This window comes from Hydra vulgaris, chromosome 06 (genome assembly GCF_038396675.1).
Source record: "Hydra vulgaris chromosome 06, alternate assembly HydraT2T_AEP".
Classification (NCBI taxonomy): Eukaryota; Metazoa; Cnidaria; class Hydrozoa; order Anthoathecata; family Hydridae; genus Hydra; species Hydra vulgaris.
Window position 1 is genome coordinate 7,798,021 of NC_088925.1, and position 25,016 is coordinate 7,823,036.

General features: G+C 27.1%; 1 protein-coding gene across 1 annotated transcript in view; it reads left to right on the top strand.

The window, feature by feature from the left end:
* The window catches only part of LOC101240070 (5'-3' exoribonuclease 1), a 79,780-nt gene that overhangs the window by 15,440 nt on the left and 39,324 nt on the right, over positions 1-25,016 (top strand). The window contains exons 5-22 of the mRNA XM_065799118.1: positions 1,873-1,982; positions 3,554-3,664; positions 3,799-3,966; positions 4,141-4,309; positions 10,514-10,581; positions 10,726-10,824; positions 10,895-11,172; positions 14,189-14,278; positions 14,358-14,514; positions 20,325-20,444; positions 20,600-20,983; positions 21,189-21,375; positions 21,455-21,542; positions 23,321-23,408; positions 23,507-23,620; positions 23,763-24,029; positions 24,218-24,381; positions 24,682-24,817. Coding sequence (XP_065655190.1) covers positions 1,873-1,982; positions 3,554-3,664; positions 3,799-3,966; positions 4,141-4,309; positions 10,514-10,581; positions 10,726-10,824; positions 10,895-11,172; positions 14,189-14,278; positions 14,358-14,514; positions 20,325-20,444; positions 20,600-20,983; positions 21,189-21,375; positions 21,455-21,542; positions 23,321-23,408; positions 23,507-23,620; positions 23,763-24,029; positions 24,218-24,381; positions 24,682-24,817 — 2,798 coding nt within the window. The remainder of the gene's footprint in view (positions 1-1,872; positions 1,983-3,553; positions 3,665-3,798; positions 3,967-4,140; positions 4,310-10,513; positions 10,582-10,725; positions 10,825-10,894; positions 11,173-14,188; positions 14,279-14,357; positions 14,515-20,324; positions 20,445-20,599; positions 20,984-21,188; positions 21,376-21,454; positions 21,543-23,320; positions 23,409-23,506; positions 23,621-23,762; positions 24,030-24,217; positions 24,382-24,681; positions 24,818-25,016) is intronic.

Sequence of the window (25,016 nt, forward strand, 5' to 3'; positions counted from 1 at the left end):
CTACCATCGAGGCACAAACTAAAACCCACAAATAGAGTCAAGAAGATCTAGCATTCATTATTTGAGGCAGTAAACAATGCAATGGGATGCAAGGCAACATTTTATAATATATAATTTATAATATATTTTTTTTGTTATTCACCTCCTCAAGGCTGAGAAGGCCACTACAGATGAGGAGGCTACTTAATAGTGGTTATAACCCTCTCTCAACTCTATAACTCTGAAACACAAACCTTGATGAACAAGGCCGCTGCGTGGAGAAACAAGTTGAGCGCGGTACTACCAGGGACATGGTGGGGATTGAACTCGGAACCTCTTGCTTATGAAGAGAGCGCTTTACCACTACACCACTACCGCATATATATATATATATATATATATATATATATATATATATATATATATATATATATATATATATATATGACTGGAGCCCCAGCCCTGGCCTGGAAAAATGATAAAGTTTAGCAGAGGTGGATAGCCAGGGCTTGAAAAAAATTTATAATACTTTGTATATCATAAATTTATGCTTACATTTATTATTTATTAAATGCTGACATATATTTATATATTTTTAAACTTAAATTTACTTCCAACAAGATTGGAAGCAACCACTATTAAGTTCTGAGTTTACTTTAAAATAAAGAATAAATTAAAGTAATAGGAAACAGTTAATTGAAGACTTAAAAAGTTGTAGGTTGTATAAAAAAAGGAAAACCTGAAGATGGGCAGGAGTTATAAGGTTTTTATGATATGCAAGGAAAAAAACTGGGTTAATAAAAGTTTTTATAGCATGAAAGGACAGATACAGTAAAAGGATGCAACTTGTTGAATGAGAAGCCAAGCTAGAATGAGTTTTGGTTTATCGTAATAGAGATGATAGTTCATTTGAGCATTAACCATGATAGTATTTGTAGAATAAAGAAAGAAATGCAACCCTACAACAATAGGTGAGTGGCTCAAGCTTGGTAGATAAAGCAGGTCTAATTACATTTACTATGTGCTTTTAGATTTTGTCTAGGAGTAAGAGGGTTGTTATTAATCAATATATTCATCAATATAATGCCAATATTATTGCAATTTTTTTTGCAGTAAATAAATGAGTTTTGTTGTCTAACCAAATTGTGGATTTTAAGCTTAGAATTTAAATCCACAAGCCACTGCAAGCATTAGGCTGTTACAAAAGACACATCCAAATTAAAAATCAGCTGTTTGTTCTAAGCAATCAAAAATTAAAGATTTTTTGTAAAGTAAGTGTCTAAAATTGAGTTGTCAGCAAATAAAGCCACTTTAGATGTAAAATTTTCATTAAGATTGATATTGTAGATAAGAAGCAATACAGGAGCAAAGATAGAACCTTGTGGTACCCTTAAAGTTACTTAAAACAAAGAAAAGTGTTGGCCCTCAAGAATAACTTTAATACTGCAGTTAGAAATAAATAAATTAATAAACTCAAAACCTTTATTTACTTTATTTTAGTTCTTTTCACCTTTCACTATAAATACAGTTTTAATATACATAATTAGTCATAATTATTGCTGTTTTTAAAAAATAATAAAACTTTGTGTACTTCCTCATTTTTTAAATAGTTTTAACATTTAAACAACATTAAAATGTTGCTTAATTGTTGATGTTGCTTAAATGTAAAAAAAAAAAAATGTTGGAAAAGACTTTTTTATACCATCAAAATCTCTTTGGACTACTATATTAAGATATATATATATATATATATATATATATATATATATATATATATATATATATATATATATATATATATATATATATATATATATATATATATATATATATATAAAAGAAAATTTGTAAATGAATTAAATATTCTAAAGGGAATTATTTTATGTTTTTAAGGAACTGAGTTTATGTGGAGGCTGCAGCATCAATTGAAGTATTTTATTAACCAAAAGATATCATCTGACCCCCTTTGGCAGGAATGTACTGTTTATTTGTCAGGGCATGATGTAAGTTTATATCAACATTTTATAAAAGTATTAGTTTTATATAGTGAAATTGCATCATTTAAAAAAATTTATTTTAATACTTTTTGTTTCAAGGACAAAGTAGAAATCACAAATAATTTTCAATTCAACTCTTGATACTGACGATCTTCTTGAAATCTTTGCAAAACAATTTTTAATTTTTAACAAGTAGCTATCTTTATGAAATGGCTGCTAGTAAGTGTGAATTAAAATGGGCCACACTGAAGCATAAGGTTGAATCTGAATTAAAAAATCCAGTAGATGATTGACAACACTAAGTAATAGTTTAAGCTCTATTGGTGAGTAAGGTCTGCGCAAGTAGCAGTCAGGTGTGTGTTGGAGAGGGCATAGTTGTTTTACAATTTTTGCTGATTAAAATAAAATAAGGTCCTCTAATTCCCCAGTTTGCCAACTAGTGATAATTAGTCCATTTTGCCAACCGTATCTAAAAAAAGGTTCTATTTTGCCAACTAAAGTTACAAAAAGAACCTAATGGTATAAAAATTAATTGGTCAGGGGAGGTGTGACACTGGCCTTTGCTCAGGCTTTATTGGTGAGATAACATGTATGGACCAATAAAAATATGATGTAGAATCAATGTTTTATTAGTAACATAGATGAATACAATGAGTAAAGACAGTTCATAAATACTTTAAATTTTTTTGTTTCTTGCTCTAGCTGTACAGGAAGATTAAAATTGTTTTCTAAATAATCCAATAGTCCATTAATAGTCCATTAATCCCCATTAAGATTCATGGATAAAATTCAAAAGTAAGTTTTTGAACTTGAATGATTGTTGAATTTTTGTTGTTTCACATAAAAAGGTCTTTATAAATTAAACATAAAATGCTTCTTATGCATAAAATGTATCTTAATGCAATTCAACATAATTGATATACAAACCAGTTCTCTTGGTATTTACAATTATGTCTTTATATTACATACAATTATATGTTTATACATATACAATTATTTACAAGTAATGCTAATCAATTGTTAGCTTTAAAACAATCATTAACTATATTTACAGTTTTATTCACAAGCTTTAGGAATTGTCTACAAATTATGTCAAACAGATTTTGACTGTTTTCTTTTCCTTCCCTCTGCGTCACAACAGTCCCATACTTGGGACTGTTGTCCCCATATTACCCTCTCTCCTAGATCCTAGATAATTTATGGACAACCGCTTGTCACAAAATACAATAAACGGTAGACAAGATACAATAAACGGTAGACCAAATTCACTAAATTAAATACATGTTTTAATTACCATAGTTTTTTTGAAGAATCTTTAAAAAAAAAACTAACAGTCATTTCACGTCAGAGAAGCAAGAAGATCTGTGAGAAGTTGTTTTGAGGGAAAAATTAAGATAATACCAAAGACATGCATGAAAATCCATTGCCATTCCCCAGTTTTATGATTAAGTTGTTTTTATCTTATTATTAAATACTCATCAGTTAAAATAAGTTTCACATTTTATATTTCAAACAATTTTGTGAATATTTTTTAGAACTGTTTTGTTCCTGAATTGTTAACTATTGTTAATTATTAGGTACCAGGAGAAGGAGAACATAAAGTGATGGATTTTATTCGTTACTGTAAATCAAAACCAGACTATGATCCTAATACAAGGCATTGTCTTTACGGTTTAGATGCTGATTTGGTAATTCTTTTTTGAAATAATTTTTTTTTTTTATCTATTTTATATTAAATATGTTTAGAATTATTTTTATTTTTTTGTACATTTAATTAGTTTGTAAAAGTTTGAAGTATTTTGACAAGTTGATAAACTTATAGATTATGCTTGGTTTAAGCACCCATGAGCCTCACTTTAGTTTATTACGTGAAGAAATTCGTTATGGTAAACAATCAAAAAGACTACTTCGGCCTGATGAACAAACATTTCATTTGCTGCATCTTTCCCTTTTAAGAGAGTATCTAGAAATGGAATTTATTGTTGTAAAAGTATGAAAGTCTTTTTTGTTTTTTGTTTTACACATTATTGCTGAAATTTTTTCAAACAGTTGTTGCAGATAAAAATGCAATTGTTGTATATAAAATTGCATTTTTAAAACTATTGCAGATAAAAGTTAAAAGAAAATAGTTGTAAAATATTTTTATTTAAAAAATACTTTTTAGGATTTGTTGCATTTTCGTTTTGACACAGAGCGCATTATTGATGATTGGATCTTTCTTGGTTTTCTTGTTGGAAATGATTTTGTTCCCCATCTTCCACATATGCATATCAATCATGATGCATTACCTTATATCTTTAAGATATATAAAGAGTTTTTACCTACAACAGATGGTAATTCTTTTTATGTCTTGAATTTTGCAAAAGTTTAAATCTTTATGTCTTAAAAACCTAATTGAATTTCATACATAAATGATATTTAGGACTTTCAAAATTTTGTGTTACTAGTATATTCATAAATAATTTTTAAATCTCACTTTATATAAAATACAACGATTTATAAAAATTTACAAGAGAGACATAGGAGACAACAAAAAAAGTTTCATGACAAGCCTAAAATAATATAGTATTTTTATAAATAATAAAATAAGATCATTTTAAGCATATAATCACGTAGTTACATCTGTTCGTTTAGGTCATTTTATTATTTAGGTAATTTTCTTTTAATAAATTTTGATTTAACAATTTCTCTACACAAGTTTTTCATTGTCATAAAAACACTTTCTGCCTGTTTATACTTTTTTCTGGAATACCAAGAAGTTTGTATTGTACCCCATATTAAAAATGGATTCCAACAATTACATCCAAAATTTTTTGATTTTCTAAAATAACAGTTAACAGTTAATTTCAACTTAATATAAATAGCTAATGTTTACATATGTATATAATTACATATGTTTAAAAACAGAGATTGATAAGTCTTTGAATCCTTAATTAACAAAATTCTAATATCTCATCTTGAATCTAACAATTTAATCAACTTAATCTGACAAGTCAAAATAGAGATTTCAATCAGCTGACTTGTTTGGGGTTATAACAAAAAGGTTTATTAATAAAAGTTGTGCGTCAGATAGAAGCTGTGGGCTATTGCTTTTGATACATAAAAGTCTTTTAATATACTTCAGGCTTGATAAAGTCATCACATTTTTATTGTCTAAACAGGCAGGAAATCTTAAAACTGATCCCTCTTTTTTGACAGCTTTGCAGTGGTTGCTGAATATCATCCTGAAACTGGGCTTGCAGTGGTTGGTGAATATCATCCTGAACAAAACTGTTATTTACAGCTAACAACACTTGAAATACTGTTGATATTCCTATATTAATGAATGACAACTTTTATTGAGTTGCCATTCATTAATATAGGAATATCAACAGATGTAACAGATCATTAATATAGGAATATCAAGAAAATGTAAAGTAGAGGACTCTTATTGAGTCCTCTACTTTACATTTTCTTGATATTCCTATATTACTACTGACCTCTCATGTAACCCATATAAACAGTCCATTGCAAATTTAGCATCTGCTAAGGTTGCTTCTCAGGGTTTCCACTTCTCTTTAAAAACCTTAAATATCCTTAAAAAAAAAAAAAACCTCCTTAAATGTCTATAAATAACCTTTTAAAAAGATTAAATTTGACTGCTCTCTTTAATTTCTCCTTATTTTATTTTACTTTTATTCATCTAGAAAAATAAGATTATGTTAGATTAATGTAATCGTTTTCTCCTTAATTCTCCTCGCTTTTTCTTTCAAAAAATTGTCATTCGCAACCAAATCTCCTTAAATATTAGGAAAATATCTCCTTAAATCTCCTTAAAGTCCTTACTTTTAACCTCAGTTTTAATAGTGGGAACCCTGCTTTTCTTTATTCTGCTTTTCACTTTCTTACTTCTGATTCCACTCTCTACCTTTGTATGGAGTACTCTTTCCATATTTGTGCTTGTTTTTCTAATGAGTTCCTCTCATTAAGACAAGGTCAAAAAAAACAAGACAGTAGGTGTTGTTGGTCTTACTTTAGCTCCCCAGCATAAGCTTCTGTTGCATCATATTAAGGTTGCATCATCTTAAGATGATGCAACCTTAATATGATCTTTCTTTTAGGTTTTTTCAACCTTCTCCTTTTTACTAATACTACCGTGGTTATTGCTTAAATGAGCTATTATCATTAGTTCATATTATCATTCTAGTACCCAAACTCTTTTTCGACTTGTCATTCAGCTAAGTTACATTCTTTATTTTAACTGTTCCTTCATGCTCAAAAAAGTTTTAATCATCTAGCTTTTTTCTGCAAACACTTTGGAATTCTCTCATATCTTCATCTTTATCTTTATCTTCATCTGAGATAACTTAAAGATTATTAAGTCTTCTGTTAATTACCTTTGCACTCTTCTTTGTTTTGTGTTAACTCCCAACTTAATTAGTGATTGCTGGCAGCATTGTTGTTTTTATTTAATAAGGTTGCAAAAAAAAAAATATTTTGTATCAAATTAACAATCTGAATTGTGACAATGTTATCAAAACTTTGTAAAAAAACAATCTTGTGACAACCAAACAGAGTATAGTATAGAAATGGAAGTAAGAAAGTTATGAACATAATAAAGGCAACATTAGCAGATGCTGATTTTTTGATGGATTTGATATATTGTTTTCATGAGAAGTCAGCAGTTAAAGAAAGTTCAAGAAGATGTATAGTAGGGGATTTATTCAGTATGTCACTTAACTCTTTCTGTTACTTTGTTGTAAGGCTTAAGTGCTATTCATCAACTTAATACAAGGTTGCCACTCAACCTGGAAAACCTAGAATACCTGGAGATAGCATGAATCCCAGGGAAAACCTGAAAATCTCAGGGATTTTTTAAAATTTTAATAAAATTCAGGGAAAATATTTTTTTCTTAAATTTTGTACAATAATTTTTTATTTCAAAAATATTTTGCTAATACATATGATAATAAGTTCGCAAGATGTTGGTAGTTTTAGATGCAAGATGTTGTAAAAGTTTTAGTTTGTCAAATATAAAGATTGCGTTTAAGTAAGGAAAATGATATGAATCGGATATGTTGATGAAACGGAAAGAATAAAGAAAAGTCAGGAAAAACTCAGCGAACTTGTTCTTTACTCAGGGAATGTTCTTTACTCAGGGAATACTCAGAGAAAAACTTTTAAAATTATAGTGGCAACCCTGTAATAGTTCTTATGCCATTAACCTCTGTAGTCAGAATTTTAGTTGTACTAGTGTAAAAATCTACATGCTTTTTGAAAGACAAATTTAAACTAAGCTGTTTTGTCTTTAGACCATAGTGTTGAAGGTCTTAACTAGATCATAAACTAGTGTATTGTAATCATATTGTGTGTAGTGTAATCAGTTTTATATCAAAAAATCAGTATATATATTTTACAACTATTTTTTTACGTGTTTTTACTTAGTCTTACTTTAAAACAAAGCTAAAAGTTACAAAATGCATTGGTCAACATCAAAAGCATACAAAGTGCCTTTGGCTGGAGTGAGAATAACACAGTTAAAGTAGGAGGTTAGGAGAAAATTTTAGGAGAAAAGTTAGCAAATCTTTAGAAGTACAATATAACCTGTATTCTCCAAATGACAGTGGTTTTAATAAACCACTTTTATATGGTGAAACAGTTACTATTAGAGCTATGTTTTTATATAATATCATTTGACATCATTAGACTTGCAAGAGGTCAAAATTTGTGTTTTTTTGATAACAAAGTAATTTATTACTTTGTTATCAAAACAATACTTTTATTCTTAGACATAAAATTGCTTTTTAAATAACAAAGTAATTTATTAGTTTTTAAAAGTTCATAAGTTTTAAAGTATCTTATTTAATGTATTTTTCTTAAATAACATTATTTTATAAATTACAATCCATGGGCTCTTTACTTCATTGAGTAAAATCATTGAAAAACGACTTAATACTAAAAAAAAGCAAATTTTTTTCTATGAGCAAGTATGGGGCAACTTAATACAGCATTTTTGGGGGCGCTAAAACTGTAGAATAGTACACCATTGTGTCATAAACAATTTTTAAAATCATTTTTTTAAATACTTACATTCAATTTTTAAGAGATTTATGTAAATATAATACTGGGAGATACAGTTTTTATACAAAGGCATTAATTATTGGCACTTGAATGATATTTTAAACAATCTGGTCTTCTGAAATGTGATTTGGACCATTGGGTGCATTATTTGAGTTATAAATATTGATTTGTTTGTCTTTTAAGTAATAATCTGCCTTTTCTCTACATTTTAAACTTTTTATGACAGCAGGGGTAAGTTGACAAATTGCGTTTATCTGCAAAGCCTTTTATCAGAAAGTGCCAATAATCTCAGGAAACCTTCCTAGTTGACCATTTCATCTTTCACTGTAGTATTGTAGGGATTTGCGCTTGCACATAAAAGATGTGATTTATATGTTTTTTCCACATTTTTGTAACTTTTACTTCTTGATTTTTTCAATTTTTAAAAGCAATAGCATCAAGTGTACATAAATTTGATTTGGGTTATATCTTGTATGGTTCAGTGAAATCTGTCTAACCATCAATTTTATTATTATTTATCTTTTTCAGGGATCGGTAGATCGGGTTCAATGCACCCAATGTCACCTTTGGGCTCATGAGTCATGCATAATCGGAAACTATTCATTTTTCATTTGCAATAATTGCTGTTAGCCGATTTGAAACTCTATTAGTTGAAAATATTCATATAATAAAACAATATGCGTTTTAATTCTTATTGTATAACCATAAATTGGAAACACTGTTTTTTCACTTTTTTTCACTTTATACTTTTTAATTATATTTACTCTTTTGCTTAAAATGTTACAATGACTTAATCCAAAAGTTTGATGATATTAATAAAAGTATATTTCAGCTATGATTCCTTTTTTAAAAAAATAGGATGGGGATTAAAATATTATTGGAATACATATAAATAAATCCTTAAACTTTAGTTTTTATTTTTGTTTTTTAACTTACCCCTTGAGTATAAGCAACTTACCCTGTGGTGGGGTAAGTTGGCGCAATTTTTTTTTTTTTTTGAGGGTCCGGGAAGGCCCCAAGAATTTTTTTTGTAAATGAATGCAACTTTTATAAGTTACCCAAATTCATACTCTTTGAGACCACACTTTAATATTTTCAAAAAAATATGCTGTTAGGGCTACTGAGTTCATAGAGTAAAAACCGAGCCAACTAGCCCCGGTCTCCCCTACCCCATGGGTAGGGTACCTTAAAACAAATTTTACTTTATATAGTCTCACAAGTTTAATCTGTTATACTTTGATAATGTATAAATTTATGTACTTATATATGATTTTGTAGGTATAAATTTATTCTACAAATTAAACCAATCACCAAGAAAATATATATTAAAAAAAATGTCCCCTACTTGAATAATGGATGTAAAGGATTTCTGAGTGGCATCTATCAGTAAACGTAAAAATCTTTCTCATTAATTTATTTTAGTTATGTTATGTTAGGTATTGATATGAAAAAATACCAGAAATACATACTTTTTTAAACATGAATAAAGTTTTTTCAAATATAACAATTGTTTAGCAATTATTAGCATTTACTAGAAAATATTTCTGTCAAACTTTCAAGGTCTTGTTTACTTTTATTCTTAGACATAAAATTGCTTTTTAAATTCTTACAAATCCATCTCTGTTTTCATGAGTTTACACTCTATTTAAAGCTTCTGTAACTTTCTTTACACAACACTCAACAGATTGCCCATGACACAGCCAATTAAAATTACATATTTGAGACCTTCAATCAAAGAATGTTTAACTTGGATCTGAAACCAATAAGGAAAATGAACTCACCAATAGGCTATAAATTTGACTAAGTATATGCTTTTTATCCGTATTCTACATATTCTGTTAGCAATAGTTACCATCCTGGATGGGAAACAGTACCAATTTGTAATAAGTGTAGTCTAGGTGGTAAAGTTCTACTTTTAATTGCACAAAAAATTGATCCACAAGTAAATAATTTATTACTTCAATGATTGCTCAAATGTAAATGCTAAGTTAAATTTTTTTATTTAAAAAAATAACATAAAAAAAAACATAAATAAAAAATGTCAATTTTAAACTTGAAGTTTGCCATCTATGTTGAAATTACATTATCTGAGAAGTCTTTAAAGAATAACTAAATAAAAAGCATAAACATTTTTTTACCAAAAAGTTAATTTTGCATCAGCTTTATTTTGCCTGAGTAAACTTACTTACACAAGTATGGAGTAGGGGCCTTGCCATTTCTGCCTATATAAATATATATATATATATATATATAAATATATATATATATATATATATATATATATATATATATATATATATATATATATATATGGATATATATATAAATATATAAGCCCTTGCAATTAAATGCCGACCTAACTGCTGATCTTAAAGTGTCTTAGACAAAATAAAATTGCTGACCTTGTTTCTTTGTTTTATAGTTTGTGTCAAAATTTTTTTGCCAACCTTTTATTTCCTAATTTTTTTTATTCTTAGGTTATCTGAATGATGGTGGCATGATTAATCTTTGTCGGCTCAAAAAATTCTTAAAATCTCTTAGCAAAGTAAATAATATTTTTCTGCAATTTTTACTGAAACGTTTTTGAATTTTTGCCAATCATAAAATTATATTTTTTATTGCTTAAACAAAACAAATTAGTCTACTTTTTTTTGCTTTTTTAAGATTAACAAATTTTCCTAATATTTAGTTTGACAGAGAGCGTTTTCATGAAGTGTATGCAGATCTAAAATGGTTAGAAAGTAAAGGGTCTGGGAAGTTGTTAGAAAATAGTGCTGGCAAAAAAAAGGTGAATATAAGTTATTTAATAATTGTTTAAACTAAATTCAGTTGTCAATTAATATTTTTTCTTAACTCAGTTTGCAGATGTTATGCGTGAACTAGCTCTTGAAGAACTGAATGAGGATTTAGAAGAAATAAGAAAATCAAAACTTTTTGATTCTCAATACAGTATTAATGCAAATATATCTGGAGCATTTGATGAACTCTCATTAAATTTAACACCAGAAAAACCTGGAAAATTGAAGACATTAAATGATGATATTGAAGTGGAAGATGATGAAACATTTGAGCTCGAGTTTCAGCAGCATAAAAGACATTACTATATGGAGAAGTTCGATATGGATATTGCAGACAAGTTAGTTTTAAAATGCAATAATAAAAATGTTTTAAATAATAAATAATAATAACAGCAATAATAATAATAATAATAATAATAATAATAAAAATAATAATAATAACAACAACAACAATTATTTAGTAAATAATTTTTAAATATTATGTTGTTGGAGGTGATTGGGGATGTTTGTGGGTGAGGAATATATAGTATTATCAGGGATACGGAGTCCCAAAAGGACTCCGGCTTTATATCTCTACTTTTTCCAAGTCTGTAGTGTCCAGAAGCTCTAAATATGTTTGTTGACTTATTATCTGCTATTATAAAAAAGTTCATGTGATTTAATGACTTGAAACTTATTTTTTTTAAGCCCGGAGTCCCGGAGTCCTTGCCGCCATTATACCTAAAGACTCCGGCTTTAAAAAATGATTGTTCCAATAACCTAAAAGTCTTATTTTTTTTGCTATTAGTAGTACATAAACTTATTTATATTTTCAGAGCTCCTGGATACCAAAAACTAAAATAAAGTAATCTTTTTGTGACTTTCAAATCCGGAGTCCGGATTTGAATTGGGACTCTGAGTATCTCTGAGTATTATTCTGTACACTTTTTTAAAAACTTTTGTGAAAATCTATGTACCAACTAAATTTTTATATAAATATTGCTTTTCTAAATGATGGAAAAATGTGTCTTGTCCAAAAATACATTCATTCAATTATCTCATATATGTGTTATGACAGCCTACACAAATCTATTTTATTTATATTAATTTAGTTAAAAAAAACCCAAAATATTAAAAGAAAAAAAGTTATAAATTTACCACATTGACTGGTAAGAAGTTCGATTTGTTTGCAATATGATTACTGGCTTGTGGAAAAAAAGAAGATAACTTGTTGATACTAAGCATGCTTGATGTTTTCTTTTTTGATTCAAATATTATGACCTCTTATTGCTGATGCTTGTCCGTTTGCTTACAATCAAGGTGGAAATTGTTGCAGCCTAAACCATGTAATGTGCACTATTTTGTTCAATAATTTTGTTCTTGTATGAGATAGCTACACAAGTGTCTAGTCTCCAATGTAGCTATGTTGATTTTGGATAGCAGTTCCTTATAACTCAGATGTTTGAGCTTTTGATCTAGTTTGGTTGGGCAATGTTGGATGTTTTTCAATGTTTCAGTGTCACCTTTCAAAAAAGATTTCCATTCAGGGATTGCAAACTCAAGGTGAGGTCCCTATTCAAATGAGTGACAGTTCGCTTGATAGTTCTGAGTATATTCTGAGTTTTTGTTTTCGCTGCGTTGACTTGATGATACCATTAGATATCTGATGAAATGTAAAATTGTAAATACATATCAGCTTTTATATCAAATTCATTAATTGTCAAAATTCATTTTGGTAAATTTTTATTTTTCCATCTAGCAATTCATTAATATCTTAATGCTTTTAGCATTGTATAGGTGTTTATGTAATTAATTACTCTACTTCATTATTTTTAAATGAGACCAACCTTTTTTTTATGAGACCAACCTTTCATTAAAACCTTTCATTAAAAGTTTTTTAAATGAGACCAACCTTTCATTAAAAGTTTCTTTGAAGACTTCAAAATGAATCATAATTTTGTTGAAAATGTTTGATTGCAGATGTTATCAACAACCATAACATAACATAACCAGCTGTGATTTGATTTATTTAACATATTTACTAAATCAATCAAAACAAAATGAAGTATGTTCAACAAAACAATATGAAACATGGTCAACCAGCTGATATTTCTAAATGTGCAGTTTGCAATATAATCCAGATTTTTAATTTTTAAGTTACTAAAGTTACTGGAGTTTAAAAAAAGTTTTTAAAGATAAATTTCTCAAGTCAATATGAAGATTGTAAATGATCGTAACAGAATGGTTTATAAAGTAGGTATCAAAAATCAATGGATACATAAGTTAAGTATAATCTGATCTTTGTTAATTTTTTAATAGATTTATTAATGTTTGTTAATAATAAATTTGTATGTTAATTTTGTTGTCAGTGGTATATTTGGTAATTCATAGTCGTTACATAATTCAGAATAAAGTAAAAGAACTCAAATGCCCTGGAAACAATATTAGAAGAATATTTTTTTCACCAATCAACAGTAACATGTTTCTACTTAACATCTGTTTTATAGTGTTTTTCACCAATCAACAGTAACATGCTTCTACTTAACATCTGTTTTATAGTGTTTTTCACCAATCAACAGTAACATGCTTCTACTTAACATCTGTTTTATAGTGTTTTTCTTGTGATTAAACAATAGTTTAGTGCAACATGGAGAATCAACAAAATTACTAATATTTATTGCAACATTTAACAAAATAATATTTATATGGTTGTAACAATGAAAGAGCAATGAAAATTTATCTGGAGAAATTTTACAGTGCACTAAACACTAAATACCTCTGTGACCAAACAATAAATCATTTTTTATTTTTAAAATAAACTAAGACTCAAGTTATCAACACATTAAAAATAAGTGTTGCTCTTGCTGGTTGCTTTAGAGTTAGAATTTTAATTTGATTTACAAAAGAATATGCAGGTGGCAGATGGTTTAGACTAAATTTTTAACAATATTATTTTATAGGCTTTAGATAAATAATCTTCATAAATAAAAGATCATGGCACATTTAATGTATATAAAAAATCTCAATATTGTAAAAAAAATATATATATATATAAACAAAAGGAAAATCTATTTTTTAAAGCCATAATAATACCATTGAATAAATAAAAATAATTAAAAAAAAAATCATTTTTAAAATCTATACTTTAGGCTCAGTAAAATTAGTATAAAATAAAAATATAATTCATTTAGTTAAACTTAATAAGTCTAAATAAATAAATTAAAAATTAAGTTTATTTTTGTGACCTAATAATACAAACAACTAAAAAGTTTAATTGGAAAAGGTTATGGAGAATTTTAATAACGTTTTTTTTTATTCATCATCCCGATTATACAAAAAAATAGTTTTAATAGAAAAATTTAACTTTTGATTTAGTGAACATATTCAAACAATTTGTACTGAGTATGTGATTGCTCTACAATGGATTACTCACTATTATTTTAATGGACTTCAATCGTGGAGTTGGTAAGGCCAGATTCATACTTTTTTTGCATATAACATTTTCAGAAAATACATATTTTTTGTTTATATTTTATATTTTCAGGTATTATCCTTACCATTATTCACCATATATATCGGATGTTGCAAACTTTGAACTTAAGGAAATAAATTTTGAAATGGGCAATCCATTTCTACCTTTTGAGCAGTTATTGGCTGTTCTTCCTGCAGCTAGTAGGAAGCTATTGCCAGAAGCCTATCAGGTAATTATTACATTTTAGCAAAAATAATTTTAGTATAACAAATAAAAATTTGTTATACTAAAACTCATTTTAATAATTTTGTCATTGTGTTTTGTCATTGTGTTTTGTTATTGTGTTTTGTCATTGTGTTTTGTCATTGTATTTTGTCATTGTATTTTGTCATTGTGTTTTGTCATTGTATTAGTGATTAAGTAATTAATGAATGATATTTTTGTTGTTGGAATTTATTTTCATTGTTTAGAGTTCTACCATTTTTTAACTTTTAATTAATTTTAACTTTACTCAAATTTTAATCAATTTTAAATACAAAATATATGTATTACATATACATGTACATACACATAATTAAAAAATAGATAATAAAAAATATATATCTGTGCTGCAAAATCCAATTAGAATTAGGTATTAAATTGATGTAGGTGAAAATTCATCCTCGGGGCCACAATAAATTCACCAATCATGTCTCAGATAGCCTGATAAAAAAAAGACTAGCATCATTTGTCAGGAATGTATTGTTGTAATCATTATCATATAGCTGCAGCCTACATCATATAACTTAAGTCTGCATCATATAAATTCAACCTACATCATATAACTCAAGTCTCCCTAATTTGTGCAACACCAATTTTTAAGCAAAAACGGACAAAAATGTAATCAAAATAAATAATATATTACAGTGTAGTGTTGATAATATTAATGCAACAATGTAAGAACCACACAAAAGTTATTAATACATCTTACAATAGTTATCGTCTTACAAAAATATATGGGTGTATAAGCAATAATAGCAATAATGAAGATGAAAATTTATAAATGAATATGGGCTATTATATTAATAAATATAATAAATATATATTCATAGATAAATAATAGGGATGTACCAATAATTCCAAGTCAGCGGTTATGTTTGCCAAATTATCGACTTCGGCAAATTATTTTTGGTAATAAAATATAATTAAACTTGGTTTTCAACAATTGTAAAAATAATGCAAAATTTATTATTCAACCATATAACTATATTTATTATACAACTGTATAACTGTATTTATTATACAGCTGTATAACCAGAAGTTGTACAACTTACACTAGTTTCCATTGTAAAGCAAATTTGTTGTGCAACTGTTGAACAACTTTCCCACAACGATCAGAAACAGCAAGTTTAAGCAACTGGTATATTATTTATTAAATTAAACGTCATGTACTAAAACTCTTAGGAATAAAATGCGCTTGAATAAGCTTTAAATTTAAAATATAATTTCAAACCTTACAGGCCAGTGTCCAAATTTTTGTTCAATGGATTCAAATTTCAAATTAGAATATTCAATATATAAAGTTATTTGAACTGCTGAGTCAAAGTGTAGACTTTACTTTATACCTTGTATTATTTACCTAATAAATAATAAGTTACTAATTAGTAATTAATTTAAGTAGTAAATTAGGTGCTAGTAACTTCTAACTACACACAAAAAAAATTAATGTCTACATGCAACTGCTTCCTATATTGTTTCCTCTGTATGACTAGTTTTGTATTTTGTATAAATAAATAGCAAAAAGGCAAAGCTATAACCTAAAAGTCTTTAACCAAAAGACAATAAAGGTATTTTATAATAATCATGATTGTTAGTTCACAAAGTGATTATGAAATATCTTGTGCATTAAAATAAGTGTAATTGTAGTACAATATGCTTTATACTTATTTATAATATATACTATATATTTATATATACTACATATTTATTTAGCTGGCATTTGGTCTGAAAAAAAAGTTTTTTGAACTTTCAAAAGGTGTTTAGAATGTTCAAAAAACCTTTAATGTACATCTTTTAAGGACCAAATGCGAGCTGGGTAGAAATATTGTTTTTTAAAAATTACTAATATAGTTAGATAATTAGGACAGTTAGATAGGAAAGATAGCAAACTTTAGCTGTATAAATATAAAAGCTTAGGCTTAAGCAAAGTGGCTTCGGCAGAAGCCTAGACTCTGGCAAGTTCTTGGCTTTGGTACATCCCTAATAAATAAGGCTACCATGTTTGAAATATAGGTGTTGTTATATTGGTATCTAGATATGTACAAACCATTTTTATGCAAATATATTTGTACATACTATAAGGAAAACTGAGTAAAATGAGGTACTTAAAAGAAATTCTTTTCTATAGTTTAAAAAATTCTATACAAATTTACTTAGAATTAAAAGAATACAACGTTGAGAACATTGTATCATGAACTCCATAGAATATTATAGCACGAACTCCATAGAATATCATTTTTTTAATTCATTAAACTTCAAATTTATTTAAAAGAAAAAAACAACTTAAATACCTCATTTTTACCCATATTTATGGCAAAATGGGGTTATGGGAAGAACTTGTATAACCACCAAAAAATGGTGTTATGGGAAGAACTTGTTTAACCACCAAAAAATGGGGTTATGGGAAGAACTTGTATAACCACCAAAAAATGGGGTTCTGGGAAAAACTTGTATAACTGCCAAATAATGGGGTTATGGGAAGAGTTTGTATAACCACCAAAAAATGAGGTTATGGGAAAAAACTTGTATAACCACCTAAAATACATCAAAATTATTCACTACTAATACAGAGTTCACAAACAATTTGTTTTATTGAATTTTACTTTTTTCTCGAGCCCAGTGCAAGAATAGTAAGCTCATCTATAACACTCACAGCAGGAAACCTAGCAAGCCTAGAACTTAAAGAATAAAGGAATAGTTTGTCTTCATTTAAGAATATTTTGAATTAATCCTGTTTGGCTTTTTTGGCCTTTGGATTTTTTATGTTTGGGCTTCAGTAAATCTCTTTTATAAGGTGAGGAGATCAAATTTGTTTCTTGTTTTGATACTCATTTTGTTGATGTTTGTCTTGGGATGTCATTAAATGGTGGGGAGAAATAGCTAAACTTGATTCATCAAGTTTATACCTGTAATTCCATTGCTTGCTAAAGCCTTATTTATATCTGATTTAGCATTATGGACCAAAGCAGTAACAGCTGCAATGTTGGCAGTGTTGGTGACAGCAGAGGATGCAATGTTAGTAGTTGTGAAGACAGCGGCAAAAGCTACAATATTAGACAAAGTTGGGAAAAATATTTGAGCACCCTTTATTGCCCAACTGAAACTACCTTATTATACCCCATTGTAGTGTGGCACAATAAAATGTTATATAATCTAAACAGTGTTGATTTTATTTTTAAATTGAAAGCTCTATTTATCAACAACAAGGTAATATTCAGATACAATAAAATCTTTTGTTCAAAACTTTAATTTTCTTTAAAACATTTTCTTAAGTTGTATGATTAAAAAATTGATGAAAAAGATGCAAAAATTTGTATTGGCTTGTGAAAAGTGGACTATAGCTCAAGATGGCCTCATCTTGTATTGTCTATCATTTGCAATTATATTCAAGTTTTACCCCAGTTTCCCTTATATCTTTGTACAAAAATATTTATGTTTTACATATATTGTACTAAATACAAAAATTAATGAAAGTTAAGTTCACAAAGAACTATAAATAGTTAAAAAAAAAATTCAAAGAAAAACAGCAGTACAACTAGTAAAAATAGCTGACAGGTGTAAAACTAAAACCAAGGTTGTTGTCAAGAAAAACAAAAAGATTGTTAATAAATACCTTGAACTACTAACAGTAACAAAATGACTTAGCAATCAAATGATCAAGTTACCGTAGTAACAAAAAATCTTAGCAATCTGATAGGCTAGAAATTTCAGTGAAATGCATTGTTTGTATTTAATAATTAATGTTTGTATATAATAACCAAAAGAGGAAATATGTAAGAAAATATAATAAACAAAGTGGTAGTTATTTAGTTGTTGGTTTATCATCCAAACTTTAACAATTGAAACTAATCATTTGAAGAGAAACAAAAAACAAATGAATTGTTATTAGAAACTCTTAATATCTACAGGTTTGGTGTTTTTGTTCTATCTAGTTGTATCGTATGGTCTTGTGATGTTTTTTTCCACTTTCAAATTAAATGAATAGAAAGCTAATCACACTTCTTGCGCCTATAGGCTAGCATCTCAAAGCCAGACATTAGAGGTACAGAATGGTTTTTAATTGGTCAACCAACTGATCAATTCCAACATAGTAATCTATAATTGTATTTTCTTTTGAAATTGAAAACAGTTTTGGTTAATATTTTTCCTGTTTTGACTGGTTCCATTGTAATATCTTAATTATCTTTGTGATTCATTAAATCCACGAAAATCTTTAATTTTTCATAGTGGATAATAAGAGACTTATAACTAAGTTGTTTTTGTCAGAGTTAAAATTTTTTAAAGTTAATTAATATGATTTTGAGAATTTCCTCTCTGCAGCATTACATTCTAAGTAACTCTTGCTTATGTTGGTGGAATTAACAGCAGCGTTTTGAATGTGTTGTTTCAGGATAGTTTTGGCACTAGCTACTCTAAAATAAAGCTCTCTGTAATTTCCTTTGTGATTCGCAATCGAATAGTTATTTTCGTCATTAAAATTTTCTTATAAATTTTATTAGCCTAGCTGCCTCTTATAGGGATATTTTCTCACCTAAGAAAAATTATTGACTCAATAAATGGCATTAATTTTTGTCTGTTTTCTAGTACCAGTTATTTTCTATTACTGTCCAACATGTTTCTAATATCTGATGTAGGATTTTTGTAAATCCAAATAAAGTTGACTGTATTCTGTAAAGCATATTTGTAATATTTATTTTGGTTATGTATAGTTAAATCACCTTTCTAGCCATAGAATTTTGAATATTCATTCAATAGGGTATTAACCAATTTGTTTAAAAATGTTGCTTTATGAATTCTATTGATTTTGAAAAGTTACACAGTATTTAAAAAATTGTTTTTGCATTTTTTTTAGAATATGTAAGCCAGTTGAAAGTTTCAAAATATTTTTTTAGTAATAACATTGAACTTCCCTATTGATTTTCATATAAACTGAGTAGGGATAGATAAATACTTCATCACAATGAAGGACCATAGCATCTTTCAAAATGTTATACTTCTAAGATCTGAAATTAAGTTTTATTGCAATTTACGTAGGAAGCACCATTTACTCTTTTTTTTTTTTTATTAATATTGCTGTCAGTGTACTTGTTTCAGCTTTATTTAATGTATCTATAATAGACTTTGAAATTATTTCTAATTTTTTTTTTTTTTTAAATTAGTATTTAAGTGTTTTTGACTCTTTGCATGTACTCATATTTTTAAATGTTTTAAATTTTACTAACAATATTTTGGTAGTAATCAATGATGTGCTATAAAAATTCCAATATCTATATTTTCCTACCAGGTTTTTTTGTTTGTTTGTTTGTTTGAAGTTATAGGTAATCTTTATACTATTTGTATTTATATTAAACCAGTTTAATGTTAAACATGAAAACATTAAACCAGTTTATAGTTAAACATGAAACAGTTTACATCACTTTTATATAAAGTTAACATTAAACAGTTTACATCACCTTTATATACTTATAAACTCTCAACAAAATGAGGTGATAACAAATGACAATTTCCTACACATAATGACATGTTGTACATGGTCACTGGTGTTTAACACCAGTACTTAAAATTCATGTAACAGCGTTGTTAAGGATTTAACAAAGTAACACAGAGTTTTTAAAGACTATTTAAAGACTATTTTTATTTCTCTCTTCTATTTTTAATCAATTTAAATTCTTCAAAAATTATCAAAAGTTTTCAAAACTAGTTAGATGTTAAAAGTTTGTGATTTTTTGTTTGTAAATAAGTCTTATAAAACCTATATAAAGTATGTTTTTCTTTTTTTAGAGTTTAATGATCATGGACAATTCCCCCATTATAGATTTTTATCCGCCAGATTTTCGAACTGATTTAAATGGTAAGCAGCAGGATTGGGAAGGAGTTGTTTTGATACCATTTATTGATGAGGTTATTAAATAAAATTTTTTTTTTTAATTTTATAAAATTATAATTACATTCTTAAACAACCTAAATGTTCCTAAATGATGCAAAAAAATATATAATTATTTACAATTTTTATTTTACAATATTTTATTACTCATTCAATTTATTTACTTTATCAGACTCGGTTATTAAAAGCAGTGAGAGAAAACTGTTCACGACTAACAGAGGAAGAAAAATTGCGCAACTCCTTTGGTTGCAGTTATAAATATAATTATGACAAAGCATTAAATTTTGTTTATCCATCATGCCATCCTGATTTTGATGACATTACATCTTGCAAAGCTAAAGTAGAAATAGTTCATAAAGACCTTCACCGAATCCAAATAAATCAAATTAAGAAAGGGCTGATGAAAGATATCAAATTAGATATATACTTACAGGGATTTCCAACAATGAAACATTTGAAATTTGATTCTTATTTAGAAAAGGCGGGAGTCAAGGTTTTCCAATATAGCAGTAGAAGTGAAAACACGATAATTAAAATTTTATCTCCTAACAACCAAGTAAGAAACCACAATAAAGTGATTTTATACAGCTAATCACTAAAGTTAAAATGTGTTTGAAATAATATATATATATATATATATATATATATATATATATATATATATATATATATATATATATATATATATATATATATATATATATATATATATATATATATATATATATATATATGAACTTCATTAAAATTTTTAATTTTAGAATATAGAAGATATAGCAAAACAATTGCTTGGAGAAGTAGCATATGTTGAATGGCCATATATGGTGGAAGCTAATATAGTGTCAGTGACAAACGACTCTGTAAAATACTTTTTAGGTGATAATAACGAAATTGCTTCCAAACTAGTGCAGGGGGAAGAATATAAGAACATCAAAAAAGAAATGAAAGGTCTTAATAACAATATCTTTATACTGTTTAGAGTTCTTAAATAGTTTCAGACATATAAAATGATACTTTATCATTGTAGCAATTGCAACATACCATATGGAAAAACGCGGAATCCAACTTGGAGATATCAAAATATTAGTACAGGCTAAACTGCTATTGGGTGAAAGGTATAGTTTTTTATTTGCGGGCTTTTCACTTTAAAAGTAACTACTTTAAGTACCTTTGAAGCTTAGTGAAGATTGAAAAAATAAACTGTTAACTTTATAAAAAATATGCAATCAGTAATTCTTCTTTGCAATTATTTATATAAGGGTTAATGGAGATGATTTTAGGCATTCATAGGCCTGGTGTTTGTAAATTTGGCCTCAATGTTATAAATCACAAATCATAAATATTTTGCCAGTAAGTCTCAGCAACTAAGGACAACTACTCACATTACATTGGAATTAATAGGTGAAATATGTATCTTTGATTTCTGACATTTTGAAATTTATATATTTGTTTACTTTAACATTGAATTAACATTTATTTAAGTTTTTTATTCTTTTTTCATATTTATATTTTTTAACTTAAAATTTGAGAATTTTATTTTTGAATTTTTCTCTTTTTTTGGTAATAAATTTTGAATTTTGAGGTTTGTTTGTTAATATTTTTTAAATTAAGTGATTTGTTTTATAAAAGTCATAAATTGCTATTTATTTAAACTATACAGAAATATACTTACATAAAGTATTTATTCCTTTATTAGTTTCGACATTAAAATTCTTCTATCAGATATAATTTTTACAAGTTGACTTGGCAAGGTCTCAAAGTTCTTGTTAAACTTCTTGAAGCAGTTAATGCATAGTTGTTTCAGATTTTTTTCTTGCTAGTTTTTTGCATTGATCATTACTTATAGAATCCTCTGAAAATTTGACAATGATCTAGAATGTTTAGCGAGTTATCCATTTTGGTCAAAAAATTTGTGGAGTACTTTTTAAAGAATGAGGTCACTGTTTTAGGTAATGTATTGAAGGCAGACCAGGCTAAAATTACTATTAGTCATCATTATAATATTTTTTAATAAAAGGTACAAGTCATATTTTGATGCAATTCTCAAAGTAAGGATTTTTTTAATGGTTAATTGTAAGACTACTGAAAACAAAGTACTGATAGTGCATTTCTAAACAAGAGTACTGATACCTCTTTTTTAGAAATGCACTATCAGACATTTTGTACTTAAAAATATCATTGATTGTGCTGTGATCCAAAAGAAAACAAGGCTTATAATCAATAAAGTACAAAATTTTCTTGCAGATTCCAATATAGGAGATTACATCATTTAGCATTGAGTTATTTCCATGTTCATTATATTGTATTAGTATCTTTTTCATTTTATGGCAGCTAGTGGTGTTTAACAAGTAATTATGGATGTGCTACATTCAAATTCGCAAACAGCCTGCTTTTGTGAAGCTTCATTAAAGTGATCAAATATAATTTTGAATTGTCTGATTTTTTTTCATTCATTTTTCTGTCAATGCTTCCTTTAACTTTTGTAATCAACCACTTCCTTTGAGACTTTTATAATCAAAGTCATTTTCAGCCCACTGGATTATGTTGGAGATAAATCCACTGGATTATATTGGAGATAAATTTTTTTCCATATGATTGATTTGCTAAATAATATTTGTAAATTCTTTTTATTTTACTTTGACATCATTTTCTTAGAAATGTGCAACTTTGGTACAAAATTCTATTTGGTACAAGATTTTTATTGAACACTCATTAAATTTTATTCATAAATGCCAACCCTGACCAACTTTTAGAGACCAACCCTGACCAACTTTTAGAGTTGATCAAAATAGGTGTTTTTCTTCTTTTATAATTTTAGGCTTTAGTTTTTTTTTTATATTGTTGGTTTACCAGGTAATTTTTTGAAAACAATTTATTTTTGTGTATGCTTTAGATACAATTGCAGCCAAAAGGGCGCTGTGCATTTAAAAAAAGAATGGAGCAATCAAATTGAGTTTTATCCTTTACAAACAGTTGTTCAGGTTCAATTTTTATTTCATTATTTTTTTGTATTTTGTTTCATTTGTCCCTTTTTTTATTTGACTTTATTTATTGCAGTATTACTTTAATTTTTAAATAGAATTTATTGGTTTATAATCAAAAGCGTGATGTCCTAGATTCTGTTCCAAAATTATTTCCCACAAACTCTTTATGTTTTATGATGTCTTTTCCTTTTTATGGCTGTTGTGGAGAGGTATGTTTGTTGATTTTTAATTTTTTGAGTTTTTGATTCAAAATGAGTTTCAATAAAATACTTGAAATAAGATTTAAATCACCAGATTTTAAAGTTGCCAGATTTTAAAATTACTAGATTTTTGTAACTTGTATTTGCAAAGGTAGTGGAGATTGAAAAAGAAACGGGAAGAGTTAGAGTTGCTCTTAATGTATTGGAAGAGCCAGATTTTTCATGCATTATTAATATATATGATTCTCTCTCAACTCAATATGTTTCTGATCGCACCGTATCACAAAGACTTGGATTACCTACTCAGCTTTTAAGTCGCATCACAGGAAATGTATTTGTTAACATGAGCAATAATACAGACTCGTCCAGCTTAATTAATGTTGGATTGAAGTTAAAATATACTGGACAAAATAAGGAGGTAAATGATTATTCTGATAAATTTATAAATTTATTAAAATAACAATTAACTCAAAGCTGATTGTTGTTGTTTTATAATTATATATAAATAGTTATAATGTTTACAACAAGTTATTTTTTTATATAAATTGAATTTGATTTGTATTATTATATAAAAATTATTTTTTATGTTTGTTGTTGTTATTATAGTTATTAGGGTATGCTCGACGTTCAGGACAAGGCTGGACATATTCTCCAGCTGCATTAACTGTTATCAAAACGTACATGAATGAGTTTCCTGAACTATTTCAAGCGCTAGGGAAAATAAGTGGAGTAGAAAATTGTAAGTTTAATGAGCTGCTACCTGGACAAAGGTGATCTGTTTTAGTTTTTTTTTATACTTTTATTTTTAAGATTTCAAAGTATTCATTTTTCACTAGTATATTGTATATTTTTGTATTTTTACCTAATTTTAACTAATTCCAAAATTTATACCAAGCTAATTTTATTCTCTTTTATATTATTCACTAATTCCATATGTTTCTTGATTTATGAGTAGTAAAAGTTTTATATTATTGTCTATCAATACTTTAGTCTACATTTGTTTTTTAATTGTTTGTATAAAATAATCATAATTGTATAAATTTTTGTTTGAATGTTTCGATGAAATTTAGTCGCAAATACATGGATAAAGTGCAAGCTTTTCTGAAAAGCCAACTTTGTTTTAACAATGAATTAGTACAGTGCGGAAGTTCTACTCTAGATGAACCTGTTGTAAAGAAAATAGAAGAAATTGTTGATCTTTATAAAGTTGGTTTATTGCTATTTAATAACTGCATATATATATATATATATATATATATATATATATATATATATATATATATATATATATATATATATATATATATATATATATATATGCACACTCATTTAACATATATCATCAAAATAAACTTATATATGTATATTTTGATGACAAATATATGTATATTTTTGATTCCTTTAA